Genomic DNA, 11,043 nt, shown 5'->3' on the forward strand with positions numbered 1-11,043 from the left:
AATTGAGCCGTCTGAAACTCCACAGCAGAAAAACTGCGGTTAAAAAGTCCCCTCTCTTCCAGCACTTGACATTCCTGACAGAAAACCACTCTGGTTCCCTGTTCTCGTGCTCACTGGAGCTGGGAGCAGTGAGTAATGCTTGCAGTTGTCCCTGCCCGGCGCCACATTCTTTTCTCCAGCATGTAATGGCCCAGAGGAGGGATAAATGGGAGCCTTGCTGGAGCAGCCTGCAGAGTGGCTGTGCACACCATGGCCTCATGCTGAAGAGACATCAGAAGGGCTGTGGAAGGTTCAGCCTCAGTGTATTAAAGGGCTGGTTACCCAAAACAGCAAGTGGAATGGGAAGAAAGGAGAAAAAGCCCTGCAAAGTGTTAACTAACAGTGTACCTCAGTTGGCTCTGGAGCATGAAAGTCATCCCAGCTGCTCTGTGCCCAGCAGCTCAGCACCAGTCTCCCTGTCCTCACACCTCTGCCCACCTGAGCTGCCCTCAGCCCCTGGCATTTTGCTGCTCACTGGTTTCTCACCACCACCGGTTTCTTCTGTTCTTTGTGTCTCAGCACATTTTCCTACAGCAATCAGTGACCATTTCAGAAAAGGCTGAAGAAAGGCACCCCATTTCCCTATTGCTGTCATCTCTTCTTGGCTGCTGGCCTTTTTCCTACCCTGCTCCCACCAGCTCCCTCCCCAGGAGCTGCCATTGCCTCCTCCTCACACCATTTCCCCAAGACCTCAGGTTATAAGCCCAGTTTGGGCCTCGCTCCAACCTTGCAACTGGTGCTTCCAGTACTCATCAGCTCAGCCCAGAGCCTGCACCTCCAGCCCTGCCAGGCTCCCACTGCACCCAGGAGGGAGCCTGGGGAGATGAGGGGCAGAAACCGGCAGGTCTACCCAGAGTACAGTACAATGCCAGAGCAGGAACAGGCCAGACAGAGGATTAAAGAGGAACTAGAGGCTGTTCCCCGCCTTTCATCTGCTTCAAGCATGACACAATCACAGCTATTAGCTCTTCAAAGGCAGGCAAGGCTGGCAGAGCCTTGGGAAGCTTCACTTCTGAAAACGCTCCCAGGTCTGGTCTCCCTGAGCTAGCAAGAGTGTTACCTGGCTTGGCTTTTCCTGGTTCTTGACCCAGTAGCCTCAATCCTCTCTGTCTCCATTCCACAAATGTGACTCCAGCTCTGGGGGCTTGTGGAAATTGCTGTACCCAGCAGGGTCTCAACTTTGTAAGGGTCATCCCTGTTCTTTTCCACGAAACCAGAGAAGCTGATCAAACAAGGCTGAAGGTTTGGAAGCTCAAAGGATGGGTAGAGACAGTGAGGCCAAAGTAAACCCTTCCTGGCAAAGGCTGAGCTGGAGGCAGGTACTTGGATTGGAAACCTAAGCTTCCTCCTTCCTTCCTTCCTGCACCCTTTTTCCCAGCCCCACCCATGCAGAACCCCAGTAGCCCTGCTCTCTGAAGTCAGTTTTTTCCACTTCACAGGACTTTCTCTCTTGCTTTCACCTGAAAGCTGCTCCACCCAGCCACCACACTGTCAGGGCATGAGTCTCCCTGCCTGAACCCAGCCTTCCTCCCAAGGCAAACTGGGAGCAGGACAGGCAAGCTTTGATACCTGGAGCAAGGACACTGCCCCATGCAGAGCTGCACTCTGGTCAAAGGAGCCTTGGTGGAGGAAGGAGGCAGCTGCTTTGGTTATGGCACAAGCACACCCTGCTTGCTTCCATCAGTCCAGCACAAGAGAGAACACTGAGGGAGACACATACAGAACATTTGGGAAGGTGCAGCTGAATGAATCCCCCATTCAGCCCACAGCCTCCTGCAGCTCCCTGTTGCACACACTGGCAGTATCTGGAGAACTCCAGCCGAAGGCAACCTTGGAGACCCACACGCTTGGCAGGCCCAGCTCCTACCCCTCCCCATATCACCCAGAGCCATCTGCCTTGTGCCCCACAGCACCAGCATCCCCCCAGCCTGATAGCAGAGCTGTGCAGCCTGGCAGGGTGAGATGACAGCAGGGAGCAACTGTCAAAAAATGGCACGAAAAGGAAAGAAAATCAACAACCAACACCAGTCAAGCCTCTATGGTGTGCACTTTTATTTCAACTGGTCTTAAGTCAGTGTACAGGTAGCCCCTCCCTCCCCCACATACTGGCACCACTTCTCCTAGACCCTGCGGGGGACTGTAAAGCCTTCATTCACATCTATCACTGGGGAACACAGGCTGCTTGCTTGACAAATCGAAGAGAAAAAGGATCAAGTGTGTTTTGTTTTTAAGGCGGAAAGATACAAAAAGACACTTGTCAGGTTACATAATTTACAGACAAGCAATTATAACCTAACACCAGCTGTAACTGGTGGACTCCCTCCGAGCTGGGCTTTGCCTTCACAGAGGCGAGTAACTTCCTGTAACAACGCATTATAATATTTGGAATGACTATTAAAAAAACAAACAAATGTACAATCAAAGTCCTCAGATGCATTGTAGAACTTTGGGGGCGTTCGCTCCGACATGTTTCATTTTAAGACTGCTGCTGACACCTTCACCGTTCCAGTTTTTTAATCCTGAGTCAAGCGCCAAAAAAAAAACAAATAAAGCCATGCCAATCTCGTCTTGTTTTATGCGCATTTATGGGTTTTGTTTCATCACAAGGGTGTGGGTGTTGGTAACAGTCCGGCTTAGAAGCATTTGCGGTGGACAATGGAGGGTCCGGATTCATCGTACTCCTGCTTGCTGATCCACATCTGCTGGAAGGTGGACAGGGAGGCCAGGATGGAGCCTCCGATCCAGACAGAGTATTTGCGCTCAGGTGGGGCAATGATCTGCAGGGAAGAGGAGGAACCAGTCAGACACAGCAGCACGCTATGCTCACAGCCCACGCATAGCCCTGCAAGATGGAGCTACCTAATTCCCTTATCTAACCTTGCTCAAGATACCATTAAGTCCAATGATCCAGGATCAAGACACAACCTCACACAACCACCTCCCTCCTATGCAGCCAGTCTTTACTCTAATCCCATTATTCATGCAGTTGTGTGGGTGCCATCCTGTCCAGCCCAAGGCCATTAAGGCTGTACCAGACAGACATGGTTTCTATCTTTTGCAGCAGGACTCCAGCATACCGTCATCCCTCTACACATGCTGTGTATTTCAGCCCAACAGGGGTGCTGAGATGTTCCCACAACTCCATCCTACCTTGATTTTCATTGTGCTGGGTGCCAGGGCTGTGATCTCCTTCTGCATCCTGTCAGCAATGCCAGGGTACATTGTGGTACCACCAGACAGCACTGTGTTGGCATACAGGTCCTTACGGATATCCACATCGCACTTCATGATAGAGTTGAAGGTAGTTTCATGGATACCACAGGACTCCATACCTGTGAAGAAGCAGAAGTTTCAAGTCAACAAGGGCTCAGACAGAGTCAAGGAAGCCTAAGAAGATACTACAAGCAACCAAGAGACCAGCAGTTGTTTCAGCAGGAAGGCACTACAGAGCCATGGCTGGGACAGACTCAGCCACTGGCTCTACTGACACAAGTTCCTCAAACAGCTTTAAGCTGTGTAGGAAGTGGGGCTGACTGGTGGGTAGCACAAGCTTTGCTACAGACCAGCAATAAAATAAGGAACCTCACTGCCATGGTCTCCAGGTCACCCTTCACAGAAGGAACATTAAGGGGCAACAGAGTATCCTAGCAAAGTTGGACTTACCCAGGAAAGATGGCTGGAACAGGGCCTCTGGGCACCTGAACCTTTCATTGCCAATGGTGATGACCTGGCCATCAGGGAGTTCATAGCTCTTCTCCAGAGAAGAGCTAGAGGCAGCTGTGGCCATCTCCTGCTCGAAATCCAGGGCGACATAGCACAGCTTCTCCTTGATGTCACGCACAATTTCTCTCTCGGCTGTGGTGGTGAAGCTGTAGCCTCTCTCTGTCAGGATCTTCATGAGGTAGTCCGTCAGGTCACGGCCAGCCAGATCCAGACGGAGGATGGCATGAGGGAGGGCATAGCCTTCATAGATGGGCACAGTGTGGGTAACACCATCACCAGAGTCCATCACAATACCAGTGGTACGACCAGAGGCATACAGGGACAGCACAGCCTGGATGGCTACATACATGGCTGGGGTGTTGAAGGTCTCAAACATGATCTAGGGAGAGAAAAGGAGAGGTTGAGTCAACGGCGTAATACAGGGTTCTTGCTACATGTTTATACCAAGTCCATGCAAGTGGTTTTACTTTTGCCCTTAGGTAAAAGGCACCTCTATGCTCCCTCTCAAAGTCCATGCTTATCTCACCTGGTCTCCACCCACACCTGCCAGGTCACAGCCCAAGCAGGAATCCCACTGCCACAGACCCATCTGCGTATCACAGCAAGGAACAAAACAAATGCCAAGTAAACTACAGGACAGTCACTCAGGAGCTGTAAATGGATTAGTGTGCCTAGTCAGAAACAGCAGTTAGACAAGTTGCTAGTTCAGTCTCAGAGAAAGCCAGCTTAGAAGAGCAAACAAAACCTGTCAAGGTCCAGCAAAGAGGAGACTCAGGTCAGGAAAGGAAAACCCTGTAATGATGGCAAAAAGGGAGAATAGTGGTGAAGAAGGAGAGAGGGCAACATGGAAGAGAAGAGCTGGCCTGCAGCAATTATCTGCTCTGTTGCTCCAAACTGCAGAGTTCTACACACCTGTGTCATCTTCTCTCTGTTGGCTTTGGGGTTCAGGGGAGCCTCTGTGAGCAGCACAGGGTGCTCCTCAGGGGCTACTCTCAGCTCGTTGTAGAAAGTGTGATGCCAGATCTTCTCCATGTCGTCCCAGTTGGTGACAATACCGTGTTCAATGGGGTACTTCAGGGTCAGGATACCTCTTTTGCTCTGGGCTTCATCACCAACGTAGCTGTCTTTCTGACCCATACCAACCATCACACCCTGCAGAACAAAGGCCACATAGTAAGTACAGCTCCGGAGTGAATAACTCCCTTTTCCCAAAGCTAAGTCTCCAATTATTGTCCCTCTGCTGTCACCCCCCTATCAAGAAAGGCATCCAGTCAGCTGCTCCAACACACACTACACAAAGGATCTGCAGGAGGCTGCATTCCCCCACCAGCTGTCCTGCAGCACACAGGCCTCTCATGGTACAAAGCCAAAACAAGGGCTTCTTGCCTCTAGGGGAACCACTTCCACCTAAACCACGCTCTTTTGTTAGACCACAAGCAAAACCAGCCACCTACCTGATGTCTGGGGCGACCCACGATGGATGGGAAGACAGCACGGGGAGCATCATCCCCGGCAAAACCGGCCTTGCACATACCGGAACCATTGTCAACAACGAGCGCGGCAATATCGTCATCCATGGCTGGCTGCGGGAGGAGAGAAGGAGACATGAGCATCCCCACTCACACGCCGAGCCCCATCCCGCGGCGGCAGGCGGGAAGGGAAGGCGATGGCGGGAAGCGCAGGCGATGCCGCCAAGGCCTTCCCCACCCATTTCCTTCCTGCCGGCGCCGCTCCGCTTCACCCGGCGCCCGCTAGAGGGGGCGACGCCTCCCAGATTTCGGCACTGCGCGGATTTGGGACAAAGGAAGTCCCTGCGCCCTCTCGCATTATTACCATAAAAGGCAATGGATGGAGCGCGCCGCGCCTCGCCTGCCACCGGCTGTCGGGGGAACGGCGGCGGCCACACCCCAGAGCGGGCGGGCGTGGCCGCCACACCCCAGCGCCCCGCCGTGTGCCGGCCAGCGGGGCTCGACGCCTCCGCACAGCCCCGCCGGTCACGCCCGGTGCCCCACCGGTCACGCCCGGTGCCCCACCTTGAGCCGGCCGGCTGGGCTTAACACCTCCGCACAGCCCCGCCGGTCACGCCCGGTGCTCTCCTTAGAGCCCCACCACTGAGCCTCAGCTCAGCGCCAGTCAGCGGGGCTCGACGCGCCCACCCAGCCTAGGGCGTCACGCCCAGTGCCCGCCGTGTGCCAGGCACAGCCAGCAGGATCCGACCCCTCTGCACAGCCCCCAAAGCCTCAGCCAGCCTCTACAAGGAACCGCAGCAGGACCAGCGCTGGCCACCACGCCCAGCCCACTAGTCAAGCGTGACCGGGGCTCTGCCCCATCGACCGGCGGCACCAAGGGCGGGATTAGAGCCAGCGTCTTATGCAATTATCGCCCGCCCAGGCTCAGCACCGGCGGCTCCGGCCGCGCCGGTGTAATCCGGTGCCGGGGGGGCGGCGGCAGCTGCCGCACATGTGCCGCCCCGCACGGGCAGCCTGGGAAGTGTAGTCGGAATCGGAGCGGGCAGCCCGACTGCACCTGCGCTCCGGGCACACGGGGGGGGTCCCCCTGCGTCCCCCCAACCCCGCATTGTTCCGATCCAAAGCCTCGCCCAGTGTAGGGCGTGCCGCCCCCTCCCCGCAAGCAACAGCCACCGAGACTATTCGTATGTGTGGGGTGGGGGGGACCGCGCCCCTCCTCACGGGGGACAACGCCCCCGGGCCCCGACCCCAGCACGGGCGGCTCCGCGGAACAGACAAAGCCCCGCACCCCCCGTTCACGCCGCCGCTCCCGGGACACAGCATCCGAGCCGCCCGCTCCCCCCGTCCGCATCAGCAATCCTCTTACGGGGCGGATTAGCCCCACGGGTAACAGAGGCGCGACCCCCCCTCCGCAAGCATCACCCCCAAAACCGGCCTTAAACCGCGACCTGCGTCTCAATCCCTTAAAACGCGGCAGCGCGCTAACGGGGCCGCCACCCCGCCAGCGCACAAAGGGCGCGCCGTGTCCCAACAACCCCGATCACACCGATATCCACAACAACACCGGCTCGCTACTATCCTCACGAACACTATTACTACCCCAGCCCCCGATGTGGCGGTGCCGCTCTCACCTTTGGGGAGTTGGCGCGGTCGGAGCCGGGGCGGGCGCGAGGCGGCGGCGGGAGCGGGGCGCGCGCGCGGTGAGGGCAGGCAGAGCCCGCGGCGCCTCCCCCCCGCCGCCCGCGCGCGCTTTATATCGGGCCGCCGCCGCCGCCGCCCCGCCATAAAAGGAAACTTTCGGAGTGCGCCGCTCCGATTGGCCACGCCTGGCCACGCCCCCCAGGCCTCGCCCCGCCCCGCCGCCCCGACAGGGGGGACAATATTGGGGTGGGGGGGAAGCGAACGGGGCTGGGGTGCGGGCGCGGCCCCCGTGTCACTGGGCTGCAGCGGGGACGGGGCTCCTGCCTTGTGCCCGCCGCTCTCCGCGGTGCTCCGGTGCCCCCGTGCAGCCCCCACCACCCCAGCCCTCACACAAAGCCCCTCTGGTGGGGGTCCCGGCCCGTTCTCCCCCCGTCTCTGTGGGAGCCGGGCGGATGCAGCCCCCCGGGGGTACGCGGGGGCAGCGCGGTGCGGGATCCCAGGGGTGCTGCTCGCCCTGCCTGCGGGGCGTGGGGCACGTGGAGCGCCCGTCACCTGCACCCCTGGGCCGAGCGGGCACCGGTGACCCCGGCCGGGAGCGGGACGAGCGGGACGCGGGGCCAAGTTCACTGCTGATGTCAGCGAACGGCGGCGATACTGCTGCTGCCAGCCGCCAGCAGGCCCTCGGCCCTTGGACCCGCCCGGGCAACCGGGAACGCCGCCGGCGCCGCCGGGCACCATTAAAGACCGTGTGCCTACGGGACCTGGGAGAAGGGAACGCTCCGCTGGCTCAGGCATCGAGTCAAGCAGGGGCCCGTACTCTCCATCCTGCCCCGTGCTGGCAGGGCACATCACAGGAGCAGTGGTTTGGTCAGATTTGAGCAATATTTGTTTCTGTCCTCTGATCCAAACCTTGCTGGAGTAGGAGACGTGGCTGCTCCAGCCCAGGCTGCCTTTCTGCAATTCCCTTCTTGTCTGTGACCATCCAACACCGGTCGGGAATAAAGGCGAGGGCAGCGGCCGCAGAGCAGCAGGCAGCAGCAACCAGAGGGCTTTGCGTCTCCAGTGTGTTGTGCGAACACGGGCTGATTAATCAAGTTAATTAAGCAGTCCTGTAAGTAAAGTAGCAGCAGCCACTCGCAATCTGTTGCCGGCTGGAAGCGCACAGACTTCAGCGTGGGGACCTTGGATGTGTAATCTCAGCCGTTTGAAAACAGTAGTGACAGGTAAAAAAAAAAAATTATCTGGGAAAAAAAAGGCTGAAAATGCCTGTTCTCCATGGAATACCCCTTGTCCAGCATCGTAGAGGCAGGAATCAGGCCTGCAGTCAAGGTCTTGCAGGGCACGCCAGCAAGCTCTTTGTCATCAGGGAGCTGCAGAGATCACGGTGAGGATGAGGATGGGGCTCCCTCCCCAAACTGCTGGTGTGGGTCTCACTGAAGGGGACCCAGGCATTGTTCCCCCCCTCCCTGTTCATTACTCCTGCTGTGGGATGAACAAAGAGCAGCCAGAGGAACCTGCAACAGCTTGTTGAGATGGAGATTTGCAGTAACCTGGGGGGATGGGAGGCAATGGGACACCAGGCCTGGATGGGAATACAAGACAAAAACCCTTTTCTTTTGGATGGCATCGTCTTCCCCAGGAGTGCCTTGTCCTGGTGAAGATGCCTCAAAATTCAGCACCACAGCTGCAGCCAGGTGGGTGCTCTGGAGGGGGTCGTGCAGAGGGCCAGGAGAGCTGTGGGCTCTTCTGGGTCACCCCAGGGCCATGCCTCATCCCACAGGGCAGAGTTAGCCATGGTGATGGCCGTGTCCTGCCAGGCCACTTTGGGACCAGGCCATCCCCACCGCGTGGAGATGGCCACAGTGATGTGTGTGTCCTGCCAGGCCACATGGGATTATGCCATCCCCTCCTCACTGGAGATGGCCACAGTGATAGAGATAGCCTAGGAGAGTGCCCACAGGAAGCCCTCAGTGGAAGGGGACCCAGCCTAGGGCTGCTGCAGGGCCATGCTGGAGTGGAGCTGCCTTTGCCTGGTCATTCCTCTGTCACCTCTATGTGGATCATGCAAGATCTCTCTATCACAGCTTCCCTTGCAGTAAAATGGGAGTCATTGGTGTTAATTACCTGCCTCACAGGGAATTAATTAATGTTTGCATTCCACTTTGAAAAGGCTGATTATTAATTAGAAGATTATACGTCAAATAAGGGGAGCCACAAGGCATGGGTAGAGCTGATGGCCCTTGCAGCTGGGAAGAGTGGTCCACGAATGTGCTGATAAAGCAGGAAAAAGTCCAGCAGTACCGCTGGGGTGATGGGTTTGGGATGGGGAACATCAGGTCAGGGCCAGGTGGAGAGGCCACCAGGGCTCATGGGCAGATGGATGGGGTGTGAATGAGAGGGGTGGGATGCCGTGTACTGCTGCATCCCTGTGAGCAGGTTGGGTGGAGCCAGGCTGGGGAGCCATGATGTGACAGCCCATTAGGCAGGGGGGGAACTGCCAGGCAATTACTCTTGATTATTGGACTGAATCAGAGGGCAATCAATCCGCCAGCATCCGGAGGGCAGCAGCACCGGCCTCGCGTCTCCTGGATTTAGGGGCAGTGAGGTCTGGCCTTGGTGGGATGGCAGGATGTGGCCTCCAGCACATGGCTGGGTGCCACCACTTCCTCCCAGGCTGAAGACACCTTGACAGCAAAGCCACCAGCTGGTCACCATGTTCAGCACTGTGTGGTGGCCAGGCCAACTCCCTGGCTGTGGCCAGGGCTCTCTTCCCAATCTCTTCTGGGATGTTGCAAGAGCTGTGAGAAGAGAAAGGGGAACCGAGCAAAAAGCTTCCTGGCTGTCGTGTTACCTTTGGGCAGACATCACAAGCTCCCAAGTTCCCATGTTTTGCTTCATCTCTCCGTGCTTGTCCTTGGTGCTCGGCTCACACTGACTCTGGACAAAACTATCTGAGGGAGGATCCTCCTGCCCTTCGCCAGCTGATATGACTGGGCTTGAATCGCTGCACTTACGGGACAACATGTGAGCTCTGCTTTCCTCTGGCTTCTCCCAGCCCTTCCCCTAGAGCAGAAGCCCTTTGCCCGTGCAGGGATGGCATCTGCCAGACCTCTGGGGAGAGGAGGGTCAAAGGGGGGAAATATTCCTGGGAATTTTTGGACTTGGAGTTTTGGCTTGGATTTCTGCACATCCCCTTCAGTGCCAGCTCTTCCATCTCTCACTCTGTCATGTGCTCAGGCCTCCCTTCTCTCCCTCCTGCTGTTGTGACAATGAGAAGAGAGGTAGAAACTTCTGAAACCACCAAGTCTCTTTGAATCACCCTCGCACAGAAATCATGGAGGTTTTTTTGAAGCACTGCCTTTCCCTTCCCACTCCCCAAGGGGAAGAAGGAAAGGTGCTGACCACATCCCCTATTTCACAGGCACAGGGACCATCTCAGCACCTTCCTCTTTCAATTTTCTCCTTGCAGCATCAGCTGTAATGGGAATTTGCAGGAGGTAAAATCTAAGCAGAAACCCCAGGCCCTTCACTCCCTTTGGAGATGTTTGGGGGCCTCACTGCAGCTCCCACCTCTCCCTTTGTAGGAATATATTCAACATTAAACCTGAAGCAAAACAGCCCCTGACATTTTCCTGGCTCGCTGCGTTGCATCCCTGATGCCAGCTCATCCCTGACAAGCTGCAGACTCGACTCTCCCCCTTTAAGCATCATTCTCCACTCTCATACACCCCTCCCCGAGGTTTCTGCTCCTTTGTATTGATCCTTGAGCTCTCTCTGATCTATCAGTCCTTTTGCAGAGAGGACAGCCTTTCCCTTCACAGACCTCCATGTGCAAGGGTGTTCTCCCCTGATCTGCTGCATCCGCATGGAAGGGGTAACTCCATCGACCATCCCTCCCATTCACAGGAAGGAATGAAAATCATTACATTGTATCATGCTGGAAAACTCTAGAAATTCACCATTTTCCATTTTTAAGGCACAGACAAACAACCTGTGCCAGGTTTTGCCGAGGCTGCTGGAAAGGGCCCAGCCCTGTCCAGGTAGTGAAGGTGGTGGCAGGGCACACATGCCTGGTTTACAGCCTGCTGTCCCTGATAAGTGGACTTTGCTGGAGGGGTTGAAGATTTTTTCCCACCTATTTCTCCAGCCCTGCCTGTCCTTGCTGCCTCCA

The 11,043-nt window shown here is 56.6% G+C and overlaps 1 protein-coding gene across 1 annotated transcript; it reads right to left on the reverse strand.

Annotated features, from left to right (window-relative positions):
• Window positions 1-2,067: 2,067 nt before the first annotated feature.
• Window positions 2,068-6,965, reverse strand: ACTB (actin beta). Its single transcript, XM_005523022.2, has 6 exons — window positions 6,863-6,965; window positions 5,217-5,345; window positions 4,675-4,914; window positions 3,703-4,141; window positions 3,190-3,371; window positions 2,068-2,816 (listed from the first exon to the last, which is right to left on the reverse strand). Exons 2-6 carry the CDS (start codon window positions 5,337-5,339, stop codon window positions 2,673-2,675), a joined length of 1,128 nt encoding a protein of 375 aa, XP_005523079.1. The 5' UTR covers window positions 5,340-5,345; window positions 6,863-6,965; the 3' UTR covers window positions 2,068-2,672.
• Window positions 6,966-11,043: the final 4,078 nt, after the last annotated feature.

The sequence above is a fragment of the Pseudopodoces humilis genome, chromosome 18 (assembly GCF_049639895.1).
Source record: "Pseudopodoces humilis isolate 2021_Gansu_Grassland_sample_001 chromosome 18, ASM4963989v1, whole genome shotgun sequence".
NCBI lineage: Eukaryota > Metazoa > Chordata > Aves > Passeriformes > Paridae > Pseudopodoces > Pseudopodoces humilis.

Bases quoted from the DNA above. Each gene is read 5' to 3' on its own strand.
- ACTB (XM_005523022.2), bottom strand. From the start codon at position 5,339: ATGGATGACGATATTGCCGCGCTCGTTGTTGACAATGGTTCCGGTATG. The intron at 4,915-5,216 runs GTAGGTGGCTGG...TTTGTTCTGCAG, and splicing joins TGGGTCGCCCCAGACATCAG to GGTGTGATGGTTGGTATGGG. The intron at 4,142-4,674 runs GTGTGTAGAACT...TTCTCTCCCTAG, and splicing joins ACAGAGAGAAGATGACACAG to ATCATGTTTGAGACCTTCAA.